Source organism: Syngnathus floridae, chromosome 8 (genome assembly GCF_059516105.1).
Source record: "Syngnathus floridae isolate MCC-2025c chromosome 8, RoL_Sflo_1.0, whole genome shotgun sequence".
NCBI classification, from domain to species: domain Eukaryota; kingdom Metazoa; phylum Chordata; class Actinopteri; order Syngnathiformes; family Syngnathidae; genus Syngnathus; species Syngnathus floridae.
In genome coordinates this window covers 6184944-6203331 of record NC_142420.1, presented here as the reverse complement: position 1 = coordinate 6203331, position 18388 = coordinate 6184944, and the positions used below count along the sequence as shown (strand labels likewise).

The 18388-nt window shown below is 43.1% G+C and overlaps 2 protein-coding genes across 5 annotated transcripts; one reads left to right on the top strand and one right to left on the bottom strand.

The window, feature by feature from the left end:
• Nucleotides 1-24: 24 nt before the first annotated feature.
• dcaf6 (ddb1 and cul4 associated factor 6) lies at nucleotides 25-11863 on the bottom strand. Of its 4 annotated transcripts, none has more exons than XM_088382790.1 (22): nucleotides 11714-11863; nucleotides 11461-11629; nucleotides 9940-10001; nucleotides 9535-9627; nucleotides 8925-9110; nucleotides 8737-8850; nucleotides 8350-8485; nucleotides 8065-8276; nucleotides 7359-7452; nucleotides 6599-6718; nucleotides 6226-6507; nucleotides 5446-5637; nucleotides 4437-4496; nucleotides 4130-4298; nucleotides 3918-4021; nucleotides 2753-3059; nucleotides 2623-2664; nucleotides 1405-1543; nucleotides 1089-1245; nucleotides 925-1013; nucleotides 565-670; nucleotides 25-495 (listed from the first exon to the last, which is right to left on the bottom strand). In XM_088382790.1, the coding sequence occupies exons 2-22, from the start codon at nucleotides 11546-11548 to the stop codon at nucleotides 437-439; spliced, it is 2811 nt and encodes a 936-aa protein (XP_088238916.1). In that variant the 5' UTR covers nucleotides 11549-11629; nucleotides 11714-11863; the 3' UTR covers nucleotides 25-436. The 4 variants fall into 4 exon arrangements, with proteins under 4 accessions (XP_088238916.1, XP_088238918.1, XP_088238919.1 ...); XM_088382792.1 differs by having other exon boundaries at nucleotides 11461-11563; nucleotides 11714-11840; XM_088382793.1 differs by lacking the exon at nucleotides 2623-2664 and having other exon boundaries at nucleotides 11461-11860.
• Nucleotides 11864-13319: 1456 nt separating this feature from the next.
• LOC148394206 (uncharacterized) lies at nucleotides 13320-17903 on the top strand. The gene is made up of 9 exons (XM_088382815.1): nucleotides 13320-13473; nucleotides 14117-14247; nucleotides 14669-14814; nucleotides 14890-15008; nucleotides 15398-15516; nucleotides 15880-16223; nucleotides 16458-16546; nucleotides 16633-16864; nucleotides 17251-17903. The coding sequence occupies exons 2-9, from the start codon at nucleotides 14187-14189 to the stop codon at nucleotides 17395-17397; spliced, it is 1257 nt and encodes a 418-aa protein (XP_088238941.1). The 5' UTR covers nucleotides 13320-13473; nucleotides 14117-14186; the 3' UTR covers nucleotides 17398-17903.
• The last annotated feature ends 485 nt before the right edge of the window (nucleotides 17904-18388 follow it).

Sequence of the window (18388 nt, the reverse complement as noted above, 5' to 3'; positions counted from 1 at the left end):
ACCAAATAATGGTGTAACCGCACGTTTGACACGCAGGCATCTTTCAGATGCCTTGTAGCTTTATTCTTTTCTTCCAAAGTTCGTAAAATATTTTTATAGAGACGAGCCATGTTTGTTCTCCTCTCTCTAACAAAAGCAAAGCAAGCACCTTTGTTTACATCGCTTCAAATGCAACGTAACACTGAAAACCAATGAAGCAAACTCACTCCCGACAGAATATTAATAATATTGCACTTAATCTTGAACACCACCTGTCACTCACAGCTGCATAAGGAACTCTTTTCATTCAAGCACACATAGTTCACCCTTTTACATAAACATGAGTAAGAAAGTCACTTAAAAAAAACAATTGGTGGGAAGTTGGGCTTCAAAAGGTAGTACTCTACACTTGTACAAAGAAGTGCTCTCAAGCAAAAAAAAAAAAAAAGTCACCCGCCTAATGCTCATCCTCGTTTTCCTGGCCTGACCCTTCAGAGCGGTCGCCTTCGAGACGATCTGGAAACAGTTCAGAGATTTGGCAATTTGAAAGTAAAACGTTGACAAGAGCAAGTGCAAAAGGTGTACCTGATCGGATGTGATTGAGGGATGCCAGCATTCGCAGCATGAAGGAGGCAGGCACTGTGATTGTGTTCCTCGTCTCCTCCAGCATCAGCTCGTTTCGCGTTATCACCTACCAGACGGAGACGGTATGGGGGGGAAAAAATGGCATGCATATATGAAAAGTGGATTGTATACGAAGAATTGCCATCTCTGGAGTAGCTGTTAACCCACTGTGTTTAAGCAACCAATGCTTTTTACATACACATTTATGAAAAGCCGCTTTTAATTGACAGCCAGAGTCCAAACCAAGAACCTCTAAACTGTGAGGCATATATGCTAACGCCAACAAAACAAAAAAAAACGCCCAAGTCTTGGTTGTCGTACCTCATCAGCAAGAACCCTGTTGAAAGACGGAGATTGCTCCAACGGAGACCAGATCTTGATGTCGTAGTCAATGCCGGACGAGGCCAGAACTGGCCGGGAACAGGGAAACAATGAGTTTGGTGGAGTGATAGAGGTAGTTCAGGTGGGGCGGGTTTTGGACTCACTTGGGTCGTAGGGGTGCGGCTGCAGGCAGTTGACCACGTGGTTGTCGGCCTCCAGCAGCATGAGGTGCTCAGCGGTGTGCCGATCCCAGATGAAGATGTGGCCGCAGTCTGAGCCGCTCATCACAAAGTTGTTCCCCCAGAAGCAGGACTCCTTTATCTGGCACGAGAAAAGCGAACCGTATCTAACTGTAGTACATGACTGGCTTAGGGATTAGAATGTATTAAATAAATAAATGCAGGGGGCTCTCATGAAAAAAACAAAGCTAGGAAATTCCAAAAAGCAGAAGAACTTTGCAGAAAGCAGTCGGATGAGTACCATAGTGCGAGAGTTGCGGTGGCCTTTGTACACCATTTTGACTGAGGGCCTCCTGATGTTTTGCGTCTCGCTCTCCTCCATCTCCCTTCGCTCTTTCCTCCTGCGAAACAGCTCCTGGATGCGAGCTGCAGCTGAACGTCTGAAACACGAGGACACCGTGTGACTCAACGTGCACGCTTGTAACCTCATGCTTTCGATTTAGGCTGGCACAAACGTGTGACAGGCAAAAAAAAAAGAGCAGCCACTACAACTCAAGCACACAATATCAGTATCTTCCTCAGGGTGGGACAAAAAAATTGTAGTGCGTCATATTGCAACATGTCTTATTACACGTGTTACGTTCTGTGTAGGTTTTTGGGTTTATCTTCTGGCTTAAGGGAAGTTGGACTTTTTTGAAGCCCCTATGATGAAACCAAGACCTAACATAACTAAAATATGACCACCTTACAAATAGCCAGCCAAGCAAATAAGACACTTGGCTGGAATGAGTTAACCAAGCCCCTGCAAATAAACGGAATCATTCTAAAGGTTCCATTGATGAAGACCAACAATATGCTGCTAAAATGCAACAAAAATGTAAATTTATCAAACCCTAAATTTTACAGGTCATTTTAAGTGGATTCAACATCATTTAAGGACAATGAAGGGTCGAATTTGTGAAACTCAATGTTCTGTATAATCCCTGATTAATAAGACAAGCATTTTGTTTTGACAAGTATTGAATAACGTAGCTTGTATTTATTTGATTGATCGATTTGTATTTAGTTTGATTGTTTTAATTGGACCATGATGGGTTTTTTCTTCTCATTGCTATCTGAAAAGCATCTGTCTTTTAGAAAGTCAGAGCAGCTTCTTGGGTACTGACTATGTACCAGTATGATACACTTCTGAAATCATCAAATTTGCTCAATATAAGTTTAATATTATTATTAATAATCAATTCTATTAATTCATCTGAAGACACTGACAATGATTTCTCACGAGAATTAGGAAACAGATAAAGACCAATATACAGTGCATCGAACTGAGTACAACAAGACTTTACATACATAAAAATATTTTCGAAATGACTTCTACAAAATTCCTGGAAAATCACAAAGTTCCATCGCTGATGATGAGTCTTGCTCCGTGCATCACACACTCGGTGGCATCAGTACCCACATGCACGATAGTTAGTTCTGTGTGTACATTAGTTGCCCTCATGACACACACTGTTACCTGATCATTCTATCTCCTACTGCAGATCCTCTGGAATTTGCTCTAGATGTGCAGTATGACAATCAGTGATAAAACTTGACATGCGAGAAGGCAAATATTGAGTTCATGAGAGTCGACCCATTTAACGTACCTCTGGCCTTGTCCTCGATACCTGGTTGACGGGATGAGGATGGGGTCGTCGTCACTGTCGTCAGAGTCCTGGTTCCCCCTTGCGGGCTGGCCCTGGCCCTCAGTCACCGTCGGAACCACCTCCGACCCCTCACCCCCCGTGGGTTCCTGTCTCCGGCAGTCCCCAGAAGTTTCCTCCGGGGCGTCTGCCGGAATCTTATCCTTTGACGAGCCTTCCGGTGGGCCATTGGCGGTCAACTTGTTGTGAGTACTAGAGCAGGAGGGGTCGCTTGAAGGCTCTGTTGTGGCCGAGGCCTCACTCTGCTGCGCTAAAGAGTCAAATGTTGGGGGGGAAAGATTCATACACTTAAATTAATAAACTCATCACTGTTAAATTTAAAATGAAAGTCAATAAAACAAATACATCTTTGACTGATTGGCATTTTTGCCATTGATCAAACAAGAAGTTAACTGAAGACGATTATACTGATCTCCCTGTGCGTTATGTACTTCGTGTACGTTATCGCAGTTCATCAGCAAGCCAAACTCGGGTGTAAAACACTTGCGCCAGGATTCACAGCGTCTTGCTCACTTTATTTCCGCATTCCAGTGTAATACACAACGAGTAAAAAGCCATTGCTTCCACGAGCATGAGAAGACAAAGATTCGCCTGGATGACGCGAGAAATGTTACCGTCTCTCAAGCCAAGTGCTTGTTAAGTCACTTCAACAAAAAAAAAATATGCACAACTTCTGGTGTGTTTCAAAATAAAGTTCCGGTTCGCTTCTTAACTATAAATAACTGCTTTTTTTTTACATAGAAAACATTTCTTAGCATAACATATACATTCCATAAATCAGTTTTAAGTACACTTACCTTTCTAACATCAAGAAAACAATTCTATCATCAAGAAAACAATTCTGAGGGCAGAACAACAACACTGCAAATACGGTACCTCAAAGGACTTCATTAAAATCATTATGCCCCAAGTTTGAGAACCAATCGTTGTGGTATTAGAAGCATTGACAGTTCAAAAGAATTACAAAAGCACATTTCTTTGGTGTGTTTTGAGCTTAGTGTTGAACTTTCTACAGGAGAAAATTAGGTAAAGTTATGTCTTACTCATTTCTTAAAAAAGAACACAAATGCCTTAACAGCTTTTGATTATAAAGATGTATATAACTCACGTGGCTCTAGCACAGGATTCTCTGTGGATACACTCTGCCGGCTCTGCACTGTCTCAAATGCCTTTGGACCGCCGCTGCCTGGAGAGCTGGATGTGCTACTGCTCCTGAAGAAGTAGAATCGTTTCACAACATTTTCCTCAACGTTGGGTTGGTTGTATGCAAACTAAAGTACAGTTCAAAAATATTGTGCGAGATACAAAAGATGGGCTCACCATTCATCAGTGAAGTCCAGTTTGATGGTGCTGGCGGTGGTTCCCTCTGAGCTGTAGTGCAGGCTGAGTACCGGTTCCGCCGTAGTGGACCGGCTGGCGCTGGAGGTGGAGGGAGGGTTGCAGATGGCTGGCAGTGAAGCATCGTCAGACTGCGAAAAAGATACGCCTCCTGTGGGGCAAGAGCGCAGACATACACAACAGCAGCAATGTTTTTCTTTTTATTAATATACATCTTCTTATAAACCTCTGAAATTTGATTTATTCTCATGCCACAACATGAACAAGAGCACGTGGTTTCAAGACGCACCGTGCTGTTCATCCAGAGTCATGGATCCCAGCTGCTTGTTTACAACCGATGAAGGGGAATCTGCAAAATATAAATAAATAAGACAAATATAAAATAAAGGCAACTACAATATGTAGGCCAAACATTGCTGCACAGACACAATGCACAGAAATAGAACGCAAGTGACAGACAGATTGCATTGAGATGAGGTCATCGTCGTGTCCCCCCCCCAAAAAAATAGCTCTATTAGAAATCAGGTGCAACACAACACCAACAAATCTAACTTCTGGCTAGAGCAAGAACATGAATACATTATCTTTAATTGGAGATTGGCGATGCAGTAAATCTTCTTTCGCCTTCCCTTACACGTGATGCCAAACATGCGGTGAGCACAACAAAAATCACGCAAAGTTAATTTACAGGCGAAGGAACTCAAACAGTTCTAAAAGACATTAAACTGCCAGTAAAGCAGACGGTCGACTGTGTACATGCCAGAACAGGGTTAGGACTGCAAGTAAAACCGCAAGAAGGATCTGGAGTGATGTAACATAGTGGAGGACAACAGCTTTTTTTTAATAATAATAATAAAAAAAGTAAGAGTAGTGTCTTATAGTCCGGAAAATACGGTATTTTGGATACCGCACATGTGCTGTCCTAATGACTACATTTACATGTATGAAGACAATATTAGTTATCCTTGTTATGACTCTGATACACCAATTTGGATATAATACAATATTAGAGACATATTGTAAATGGTGTATGCATATCCCATCATAGTCGGAAGTTTCATTCTCTCTTCTCCCGTCCTGCTATTGTGAATGAATGAAAGTGATATCCACATAAGAGAGGCTAGTGGCATGTTAATAAGCACATGGTGGTATTTCTGTGAATGGAGGAGAGATCACAAAGGGATTAGTGGTCATTGTGGAGCCTAACTAGATCTACACAAGCATGTCAAGGGGAAAACCGCAGGGGGGGGGGCAAGCAAAAAAAAAAAAGACAAGAAGCGGGTTTGGGTGAGGGTAACCTGTGTGGGGTTGAGTCTCAGGAACAGCAGTGGCTTCCAGTCTTTCCGGAGGGGCAGAGGAAGAGGAGGAGGAGAAGGAGGAGGCAGAAGAAGGGGCCGCTCGCCGCCCCTGTCCTGGGGGGTCGGCCAGGCGAAGTAACCTCTGCAAACGTCTACACACTAAACTTATGGGCAGCCGATGAGGGCCGTACTCTGATAGAGAGGCGAAGGGAGAAAGGGTGGAAATTTTATGGAGGAGGGACAACGAAAAATGGAGGACATGATGCTGAAGGAAAGGAACTGCTACTTGAAAGGCTGTGCCACGTATTCTAATAAAATGCCAACACAACACTGGGTTTGGACCAAGGACAAAGCACTTTCGTTCTATAGGGCAATGCGACAGCATGCGTAAAAGCTCCTCCTCTTCCTCGCACAACACGGTTGCTTGCTGCCAGGATGTCACCTCAAAGGAACATTTTTTAAATAAGACATGGCTGTCTATATGGTGTTTGTGGTGTGCGGGATTGGTCATCCCGAGTACACCACACACGAGAAGAGCAATAAACACTTTTCCGATAGTCAAGAGAGGTGTCTTTTCACAATGTGTGGAGTTTGCATGTTCTCCCCGTGTCCGCGTGGGCTTTCTCCGGGTACTCCGGTTTCCTCCCACATCCCAAAAACACGCTTGATAGGCCAATTGAGCACTTCAAATTGCCCCTAGGTGTGAGTGTGAGTGCAGATGGATGTTTGTGTGCCCTGTGATTGGCTGGCAACCAGCTCACCGAACAGGTTGACACTTACCGGAGAGGGCAGTTTCTGACGCAGCCGTTCCTGGAGTAGGGGTCTGTCTCCGCAATGACGATGCTGATCTTTCGACTGATGATGTGCTGGAAGACGGTGTTGCAGTAGCAGCTGAGGATAACGCAGGTGCAGAAGAGGAGGCAGGCGAGGATGCCGCCGCCGCCGCAGCAGGACTGCTTTGCAAGGCCAGGGCGTCAGCTGCTGCTGGCCTCTCGAGGGAGCTGATCTCCTGGCTGGCGGCACTTACAGTGGCGACGGGAATATTGGGACGAATGGTCGTTCCTAGAAGCAAGATGATTTGATCAAATAAATATTACACACAGTAAACAAATCTTACTGTAAAACAGGTTTATGGAGAAACAAAATGTTCCACCTCGGGGTCGCGATTGAGGGCGAGTTCCTCTACTGCTCTGAGCCTCACTGGCTTCCTCGAACCAGCGTGACAACATATCCGACATCCTCTGCATTAAGGACACGTTGGGGCTCTGTTCCCCTGGAAGGGAAAAATAAAACAACTTTTCTGTATCATGACAAGAACGAATAATAAAATAAAGGACGTGAGAAATTGATGAAAGAGGTTTGGGTTATATATAACACTAAACACGGCATGAGGTGGACAATCTAATTCGAACAAGATCCAAGAAATGACTGCCATTACCAAGACTACCACAAATGCCTGGTTATTGGTTATCACCTATTAGGCATCCTCCAGTTGTTTATGAGAATACATGTCACATTGCCCAAAATAGTCAGCTTTCAAAATAAGCTTAAATATTGTCGTCTCCAGCTCAGCCATGGACCTTACAACAAATGTGACCTCCTCACAGGAAAATCTCTGTAGATGTGACAAAGGGACGACTAAATCCAATATATGATCCAGGTTCCCTCAATAAGCTACGATGGAATAAAGTGCACACTTTATAATATGGAAATCTTATCAAATGAACACTTCTCTCACAATATCCAACAATAGTGATGTTAGATGCGTTTCTAATATTTGACCTAGTTTCTGCACATTGTGTAGAGTGGAGTACGTTTGTATGGCCGTATTATGTCTTTCTGGCAAATTAACCAAGAGATATAGATACATTTGCAGGAGTCATGGTGTTGGCAATCAAGGGCAATAAACTTACCATCTCTCTCCCTCTCACTCTCAGGACGAGCTCGGGGTCCAGTATCTGACCAGTCACCTCGCAAACGAAGGCGCTTAACTGGCGGCTGCCTAAGCTGTGGAAACACACACGCAGGCAGGCGGGCAGGCAGGCAGGCACACACACACATTGAAAGATTAGCAGCTTGTCAATCAAAGTGTGTTCAAAAATAGATGCACTGCCAAAGCCAAACAATGCACATCTCAGTCCGTCTGCCCCTCTCTCACAGAGCACCACGTTGCCTTTACTTTCCGTGAGCCCTCATCCCCTCAACCCTCTCCCATGCCTGTCCCTATCTTTGAAAGGGCCAGAAATGGAAGACTGAGGTCTTCCAGGTATCAACACTTAAATGAGGAAGTCAGGGACTGAGATGGTAAGAAGTGGAGTGACCTGCTCATTCAGTCAGAGAAAGTTGAGCTACAGGTCACGCACGCACGCACATAAACAGTTTAACATAACATCCACTTGAACTATTTGAGGTGAGTGGGAACACAGTGTGCGTGGGTTGCTCTATTTGGAAAGGAATGTTGGGTTGCATCTCGCCACAGCTGACCTCACGAGGCATTGAATCACTGGCACCGTGATGGAAAGTCGACATGTTGCTTTTCCGACTTCAGCTAGAGTATCAAATGCCACCTGTGGTCAAAGACCCTGTGATCTCAAAGATTTGTTCCTCTGTTGTCCTTACCTCCTCCCTCCTCTCCTCCGAGGGGCCCTTCAACTCTCGGGCCTGATCGTCTTTGGGGTCAAACAGGTAGATGTAGTCGGATGAATAGCTGACCAGCACCTCTTGGCCGTCCTCGCTGTAGCATAGCGACGTCACCCGACACGATTTGTTGGACAGATGAGCCGGCACGAACCTCACGCACATGCCCGTTGTCCCCCGGCCCATGTAGTTACCTAGGAAAGGACTCGAGCAATAAACAAAAGGCAGCGTGCCATTATTTTTGCCGCGACTGCAGTTCGTACTGACCTGTGGCCCTGGTGCCCAGCATACGTCTGTCATAGATGCGCACAGAACTGTCTGAACAGCCCACCGCCAGGTAGTAGGGCATCAGCGGCGAGATCGATATAGACGTAGCCGCTCTTCGGCAATTGATCAGGATGTCCTGTCAAACACCAAAGCGGAATTTCTGTTGTCATTGCAATGCATCCATCAGACAGGTTGGCCATGATCTGAACGATGCTTTTCATTTGAAAGCAGTGTGGGTCGGGTTCTCACTATATTTGGTAACTTGGGCTGGGTGATTGTGGGAAAAGTAAGAATCATGATCTTTTTGATAGCTATTGAAATTAATGAGAATAATGGAGTGTAAATCGCAGTCTCTAACGACCAAGAAGCTATTTGTGATCACCGTACATCTTTGCAATCCTCTTTCGTGCAGCTGGTTTTCGTGCGGAGATCAAACCATCGCACCGTGCCATCCTCCCCGCACGACAAGAAGGTGTAGGGGTCGTTTGGTACTGTCATAATCTGGCGACACAGCCAAAGACCAAGTTAGACATTGAACATTGTCACAGAGGGATTTCTGAAGCGTTTTTGTTGACCTCATAGGCGGTGCCGTAATGGCAAGTAAACTGACACTGTCTGTTGAACTCGGCACTCTTTTCTGTGCGGGTGTAGTAGAGGATTCCATCCCCAGAGCAGGAGATGATCTCCTGGTCGTTGGTGTGGGGCATGAACTTTGCGCTGAAGATATTGGCCCGGTGGCCGGACCGTATTGACTTTTTCACCTGAGGAAGTCAAAAAGAAACAAGATGCCACTAAAAAGGGGGAACTGGTTTTATCTTGGGCTGCAACTAAGGATTACTTTAATAACAATTCATGAGGTCACTGTTTTGGCAATCAATCAATGATTTGGTTTTAAAAATAAACTTGGCTTGAGTTTCATCCCTTTATCAAATACTTTGTTTAAACATTTATAAAATTTATCCTAACTAACAGGGCAGGAAATGCACATGCGGCACTTTTTCTACTCAAAGCTCGAAATCTTGAAATACAAGATTCGTGAAGCACACGCGAGTATCCCCCCCCCCCCCAAAAAAAAAAAACCCTCGACATTACATCTACGTCATTCGCATTAAGATTCACAGTTTTTACCTTTTCTACACAGATTATTTCAACATCCTTTATTCCCGGACACTTTTCTCTACAGACCTTTTTCTTGTACGGGTTGGTAATGGCCAGGAAGGTATCATCTGAACCGGACAGGATGTATTCTCCCGTCTCGTTCCACGATATCGTGTTGACCTGAAGGGAGTCAAAGAGTCAGCACAGAGTGACACAAGATAACAGTCGAGTCCACGTCAATTAATCAGAGACATCATTGATGTTTACTTCTCCGTTGTCAACTCACAATGCGAGCTCTCACCTCCAAATAAAGGTCCACCCCGGACCGACACGGCCAGCCAATAACAAATCACATTCAGCCACATTCAGACTCAGTTCACGTAACATAACTGCATTTTCACAACAAAGTGGTTATTGATCGACCGCCACTGTTTTGTTAGTTTGTCAGGTTTATGTGGTCCTGAAGTCAACGTCAACAAAGGAGGTACTCACACAGCCATCGTGGATATTGAGCGTTGCTTCTAGCTTCAGTCTCTGAACAAACTCTCTTCTACCTGCAGATAACAAAGGAAATATCTTTTGGGGCTTCTGCCAGTTATAACAATATTACTTAGTATAATATCATACAGACACACCATTGCACCTCTAATACTGTATAATGTCATAAATAAAACTACCAATGACTTTAAAAGTTAAAGGGTGAAAATATTCCCAAAAATATGCGCTGAAATAAGAATTTGAAAATGAAAAGTGCAAATACTTATTCACAGCCCTGTAAATTAACACAGTTGAGCTAATTTGGATGTGCACTTTATTTGTTTACTTCTTAATGCATTTCCAAGGTATCGGATCAAGGTGCACTTGGGTGTAAAGCAACATGATTGGGACATCCCTAATACAGTGGTTTACTTCACTTAACGTTTAAAAGGACAGCTAAAGGGCAAATAAACCCTCTGAAAATGTTAAAATGGGATTATTGATGAAATAACAAAAAATTAATGGGAAATTTATTTTTTATTTAAATGCATCGAATCCTTCAACTTTACAATGAATTTAAATGCATATTAAAGCATATTTTATTGGAGAGATGCAAAAACAAAGATGTGATGTTTTAAATGTATTTTTTGGAATAAATACTTTGATTATTTAAGTAAACAGCGGCTGATAAAGAAGATGTGGACCAAAACTGAGCTATTTGCTGTCTTGGGTTTAGTTCCTCTTGAGGTTTATGTTGCTGACATTACCTGTATTATTAGGATTTTATGATGACAACTGTTAGAGGCTGGGAAAAAAAATCACTTTACATTGTTTGTTATGTCAGGGTTTCAAGAAGTTCACAGGTCTTCCCCCCCCCCACCCCCCCAATTGCTGCAGCACAAAACTTTATCCTTATGGCATTTAACAATGGCATTTTGTTTTCTTACGCATTAGGTTAGGTGCAGACCATATCATTCTTACATAAATGCATTTTGGGCCAGAATCATATTTTACATATAGGTCGTTATGTGGGGAGAAAAATACATCTAAGAATCCCTTTTGAAAGGCAATAGTGTGCGACTGGAACACAACCCACAAGTTGTCACCCTTCTCCTTTTCCAAGCTAAATATAAACTGGGAGTGCTGCTGCTCCTGCTGCTGCTCTTGCAGTGTAACTGAACACAATGCGAGCTTCAAGTTAATCACTGTCAAGTTAAATACAGCAATGATAAAAACTCAGAGGCACCTGCTTCAGTACTCAGGTGGATACAGCTTGACGGCGGTGCCTTCGGAAGGACCAATAACTCATAAATAATTCACTTCGTCAATCAAGAGCACAATATCTCTTAAGTAAATTAATCTGACAATGACATGAGTGCAAGTGTGAATCTATTAAGAAATTAAATGTCGGTGCTACAGTGTTATTTCCGTCATAAAAATAAAAAAAACAAATAGGGAGAGGAGCTTAGGGGGGCAGGGGCTACAACCCACTACGTTCCAAACACGCTAGCGTTACTCTCCATGTTTCATTCTTACCCAAATAGTTCGTCCGAATGGTGTTTGGCTCGCTGTATCCGATGAGGCGTTTGTTTACATCCCATACCAGGTTGCCGCAGTAGGACATGGTGACCGAGTGTGGCTTTTAATAAACAACAACATTGAAATTTAAGCTAACCGCCTCGGGGATTTCTTTGGCCATCGGTCCCTGTCAATCGGGACGATGCTAACGTTAGCTGGTCGCGACAGTGCAGAGTTTCATGGCGGAGTGAGATGAGAGTTCCTTTATTACCGTCCAGCCAGTTCCTTCTTGCTAGTGGCCCGACAATCTCCCTTGCTCCTGAGCAAGTAACTGTGCGGCGGGTTAGCCCGCCGGCCTGCTTTATTTTGTGGAAGAGGCAGGCGAACGATCAGCTGTGCCCAAACAACGCGATAAACTGCGAGGTTTACCAGAGCGAGGGTGTGTTCGTTTTGGGAGTTGGTGAGACGCGCGGGAGAAGGGTGGTTTTGTTTTGTTTTTTGTTTTGTTTTGTTTTGTTTTGTTTTGTTTTGTTTTGTTTTGTTTTGTTTTGTTTTGTTTTGTTTTGTTTTGTTTTGTTTTGTTTTGTTTTGTTTTGTTTTGTTTTGTTTTGTTTTGTTTTGTTTTGTTTTGTTTTGTTTTGTTTTGTTTTGTTTTGTTTTGTTTTGATTTGATTTCATTTCATTTGATTTGATTTGATTTCATTTGATTTGTTTTGTTTTGTTTTGTTTTGTTTTGTTTTGTTTTGTTTTGATTTGATTTGATTTGATTTGATTTGATTTGATTTGATTTGATTTGTTTTGATTTGATTTGATTTGATTTGATTTGATTTGATTTGGTTTGGTTTGGTTTGGTTTGGTTTGGTTTGGTTTGGTTTTGATTTGATTTGATTTGATTTGATTTGATTTGTTTTGTTTAAAATAAATATATAGTTGGATCTACTTCCCACAACACGTGGCGCACAGCACGCAAATGCACAAACACACACCATTTGGTTTTTCATTTTTTTTCTAGTTCAACCTTTTATTCAAACACAAACACGTTAAGTATAATAACACCACCTACTACAAGCCGACAAAAACAAAATAAGACAAAAAAACACAAAACAAACAAACTAAAGCACACACAAAAAAACTAAAATGAAAAAAGTACAAACAAAATAAAAGCACATTTCAGGGCAACTCCATCTTATTCACAAAGAATATACAGCCAGAGCAAATATCTTACAGAGACAGCCTTTTAATAAATGAGGTCAGTTTTACAGCATTCTTGGTGTTAATAAGCTTTAACGAATTGGTATAGAATTTCAGATCATTCTTCCAATGCAGAATGTTGTGTTTTGTTTTAACAAAGCGGCATTTGTGTATTGTTTGGCCAACAAAATAATATTGTTAATAAAAATAAATAAATCGAATTTACCATTAGGAAAAAAGCCATATACACAAACCATTTGTGTAATGTATTACCTTTTACTTAATTCTGTCTTCATATCAAAGCAGATGACATGACCTTGAGTTACAGCCCCTCTTCACATTCAGTTCCGATATAGAATGCTACAATACAATGTTGCAAGTGCATGCCACATTTAAGATATTTAGTACGTCATTCAGTCTCTGCCCAAAAGGGCTCCTTTTCAAACCTATCATGAACACAGACCCCAAGCCAAGTTGAGACATCAGACACGACGAGCTGGGCTCAGGGTTGAACCCCACACCTCACAACTTTGCCTCCAATACTTGTGACTGCATTTTTGTGCTTCTGTCCACCAAAGCTTTAGGTGTTCAGGGGTACCTAATGAAGTGTCCACTGAGGGTCTGCAAGAAGCAGCAAGAAAAAAACAACCTGATACATTTTGTGTCTCTGAATAGTAAGTTTGTTACACTTTTTGTGCAGTGGAAAATTTTCAAGTGAGAAAGCACATATCAGTGCCTCTGGGTGTGGCTTTTGCCAAATGTTCAACTGAATTACATCGAGAAGCATTTGGAGAAGCATTTGGATTCTCGTCTTCCATCCGATTCTATCGTGTTTTCAAGGTAAGCAAAGTGCTTGTGCCTTCACTTGTGTTGTGTAAGTGGACCATTTTATGGCTTACTGGTTTTGTAATGTACCTTCTCTGTGTCTGTACCTTCTAAACTTTGTCAACATTTGTGAAATTACTTGAACATAACTGTTGTTTAACTGTTGAAAATGCAGTGTTCAAACAACCCTATTGGCGTTGAAAGGGTCAATTTGACACACACACACGCACACAAACCATACTTTTCACACTGCGTTGTAGTTAAGAGAACACGTTAAAGTCATCATAGTCATTCAAGGGACATCCTTTAAAATTGCAGTCTGCACATTAGGTAAGAACAATCATATTCAATGGGCTCAGTGTAATAAATTGGATTTTTTTTGGGGGGGGGGGGCGGCCATATTGTGGTGATGATTCATTGCCGTTACTGGCATAATGACATCAGCTCACACGTAAATGAAGCAACAAAGCTTCCTTACAACGTGACAAAGGTTCTTTACACGTGTATGAAGAGACATAAAGCTTTAATCATCGAGCTTTTTTTGTTACAACGGGACATAAAGGTTCTTTACAAGTGTATGAAGAGACATAAAGCTTTAATCATCAAGATTTTTTTTGGTAACACGTATATATATACAGTGTCCTGTAATTCTTTGCAGGCGTCAGTGACGTGTGGGCATCCGTTCTCTTCCGTTGCTTCCAGTTGAGTTGGATCCACAATCCACAACCATGAAGATGTGGTCCGCCGCGAGGCTTGTCATCATGCTTGGCATTTGTGGGACCTGTACAGGTGAATCACGATTGAACTCGTTTCTTTGGGTGGAAATTACGTTTTTGCTTCAGTATGCTTTCGGAATTTCACCGGTGACTCCTCGAAATACAGTGAGCACCACATAAGTGTAATTTTGACTAGAATAGAGCACGGGGAGCGGCCGAGTCCTCTGCTTGCCTTCAGCTTTTGCCTTTTGACTTCTTGGAGCCCATCAGTCATGTGCGATAACTTTCTTGGACGTGCTATTTGATAGTTGAAATGTGTAACGTGGTGGGAAACAGTCCGCATGATTATTATTGTTTTGTTGTCGTGTTGGTAGTAGAAATGACTGGGAAGAATACCAAATCTTGACATTGCTACATGACAAACTGCTGGACAATTTCTCTTGCATGTGCAGTGTAAGAGTTCATGGATGTTGTTTTTTCTCATGTTCTTCCAGCACTGTCTTCCTGTCCAGCGGGCTGGCGTCCCTTCAGGGAGCACTGTTACTACTTTTCCCATGATTACCAGAACTGGAAGCAGGCTGAGTACAACTGTCTGTCCATGGGAAGCCACCTGACGAGCATTTGGGATAGAGATGAGCTAGTACCTACCTACCTGCCTGCCTACCTAGCTACCTAATTACCTACCCATTCGCCTTAATCAGTCTCTTTCTTGCAGATCTTGCTGAAAGACATGATGGAACATTATAAACACGCACAGATTTGGGTTGGCCTGTGGCATATTGAGGACCAGCACTGGAGGTGGACTGACGGGACACTTTACTTTTACAGTGTGACGTAAGTAACGTTGCTGTACTGCTCACTTGTCACTGCAGATGATGATGATGACGATGACCACTGGCTTGCACATGGTTCTCAGTACTGAAAGAGTAATGTTAAGTTCTTTTGAGAACTCAGACTACCGAGCACAAAACATGGAGTTTTTCAGAAGAAACATGTTTTTGAGAAGTTCTTTTTTGGACAAAAATTCCTTGTTTTGTGGAAAAATAGCTCATTCATTAACAGTGCAAGATGAAGTGATATTTGTTTGAGAAAACAGTCATCACTGACATTTTGCAAGAGCAAAGTTGTGAACGGGAAGTCCAACTGCTACCCTCTGCTTGGTCCGTCCGTTTATGAAATGCAAAGGCGGACTTTGGCAACATCTTTTTGATTGTGTGTTCCAGGCATTGGAGTAGATCAGAGCCGAGCAAAATAAAGGGGAATAGATGTGGCAAGCTATATGACTACTTGCATTCCATGGACTGTTTTTCCCGCTTGCGATACATCTGCAAGCGTCACTTGGGTGAGTCCACCCCCTCCCTATCTTGTTGATTTGAAGTGTCCAGGGTAACGTGTGACAGCATTACATCGAGACAGTCATAAACACAAAAATGACATCATAGTTTTGTAATGAGAAAAAGCCGGAGTCCATTTAGACATTAACAGGACCCCAAGACAAAATCAGACAAACGATATTTCAAGTTAAGGCATTTACAGCAGCAATTTTTAAATGACAAATGAAAACAAATGCATACTTTAATCATACAACATAGAAGTTATACATTGCATCATACCTTCGGGTTCCTATGTTTATACAAAGCATTTATTTGCATGTCTTCTAACGTGCTCTCTCTCCTTTCTCATGGATGGAATGTTTCCCCTGCAGACGAGACTCCTCTTACTTTTCCCAAATGTCCTCCTATTCCCAAATGTCCTACTATTCCCAAATGTCCTGATGTAACTTGCCCCTCTATTCCCCCATGTCCCCCATGTCCTAATCTTACCCTTCCCACAATTCCTGCTCCTACTACCTGTCCTCCGAGTCCCCCTGCTACGACCTGTCCTTCATGTACCACTCCTACCGTTGCCCTTCTTCCTGCTGACCCTTCTCCTACCATGCAAACATCGACCAATTGGGAACTTGTCACCTGTGGGAGCCCCACCGGTCAACCGTCGTGTTCTTCCCGTGACGTCACGTGCTCGTGCCTGCTCACCATGGTTGCTAACCCGGTGAGTAAGTTGACGGTTTGCGCGGTGAATGAATTTGTGGTTTCATTTGCGCAGGCAAAGGGAAGAAAGACAAATGGTCAGACGAAGCTTCTTCACAAAGTTGATTGGCTAGGCCAGTATGGCGACCTTACTGAGGGCATGCGGGGATGCAAATGCCTGCTTCGTCCGTAAAGACGTAGAGTTGTACACAAAGTGCATCGTGGACTTGTCTTGCTCAATCGTGTGTGTGCGCAGAAAGGCGGATTCCAAGCTGCCATTGATGAAGGCCTTGCCGTGGGCCGCAGCATCGTTATCAGAGGGCGAGCCAAGACCAATGTCACCAAGTAATGATAGCCCGTACCCAGCTGCCCCCCCCTTACACACAGCGCCAAAGAAGACACTTAACCAGGACAATGCGTTTGTGCGGCAGGCTCTTATTCAACCTGAACGTGCACAAGGATGGCGACGGCGATGACGACGAGGACGACGGCGACGAAGGCGGTGGCGACAGCAGCAACAAAATCACGACGGGGCTACACCTGAAATTTGACTTGGCAAAACAAATGGTCTTGGTCAACTCCAAAGTGGCCGGCACTTGGGGCAACAAGCAGACCAAGAACTTACCCCAACACCGCCCTTTTGGTCCCGGACATGCCTTCAAGGTGACACCCGTCGTTGCTACGCTACTACGTCTTTGTCCGTCCGGATGTTACCCAAACGAAGGTGTCAGACATCCACATTTGTGCCCCCTTAAATTGTTCAGACAATCGGCTCGATATTTTGGAGGCCTCGGGCGCAGCTTTCCACAAATCCAAAATAGCATTGAAAGATTTCGAAATGTTGACTGACCTGGGCACAGGAAGCCATTGATGCATTATTTTTTGATGGACGAAAGCTTTTTTACGTGAAGCATTTTCGACTGTCTCGTGGCACGGCACGCCTGTGTTTGTCCTGACAAGCCGCCAGTTTGCCATCCTACATTTCCGAGCGGTTCCTGTGTAAAATGTTGAGCGCTTAAGTGACCCTGCTCTCTCTTGTCACCATCCAGATTGTCATCAAGTGTGGTGTTTCCGCTTTCAACATAACCTTCAACGACGACCTCCAGCTGGACCTCAAATATGCTGTGAGCGACCTGCAAAGCATCAACTGGCTGGAGGGGTGGCAGGTGATGCTGACCAGCGTCCAGCTGGTCTGACGGCGCTTCCTGTCGGGGCGTCATTGTGCCAACAGCAATGATCTCAAAAGCATTTTTCAGTCCACCTTCTGATATCCAATATTTAGGCATCGGCACAGTCAGAGGCGCAGTGAAACACACGGGAGACGCAATTTGTCCCATATGGTACGTACTTTGTATTGATGAATCAAATCATTTTACTGGAGTTACTTGGAAGAAAGTGTTTACTTTGTTAAACACATGCTTGGGCCTGGAGAGGTTTGTTTTTTTGATTTCAATGTTATACCTACATGTTCAATAAATATATAATAAATATTTCTGTGATTTGCAAATTAGCAAATTATGTTAGGGTTAGTTGCAGTATCCTCTAGTGGCAATATACGAAGTGCTTGAAGTATACCTTTCGTAATTGCCATGCTTGTTTTTAGGATATTTTTGTGATTTTCACGATTTTCAGACGGCTGGAAATTTCACATTATTGGTTTCAATGCATAATGTTCAATGAATAAAGGTTTCTACTTCACTGATTTGAGTCTTGCAAATTGTGTTTGTGCAGTTGCAGTGCCCTCTGGTGGCAATATCTATATGAAGCGGTTGACATACACTTTGGCCTTTCGTAATCTTGCTGGTTTTTAGGATCTACAAACATTTTTTTGATTTTCACGTTTTTCAGATGCCCGACAAATTCATATTTTTACTTTTTGTTTCAATGTCATATCTGCATAATAATGGTAAATAAAGGGTTCTATTTCACTGATTTGAGTCTTGCAAATTGTGCTTGAGCGGTTGCAGTACCCTCGAGTGCAGTGGTTCTTAACCTGGGTTCGATCGAACCCTAGGGGTTCGGTGAGTCGGTCTCAGGGGTTCGGCAGAGCCTCTACTGTGGAGGTCCGAACACACCTGATTTATGGTGTACATTTGTGATGACGCTTATCTGAACAGGTCTCGCAAAGGCAACAGCAGAAGTCACACTTATTTGCAGGTGTGTCATTTGTTGTGAGTTCATGCATTG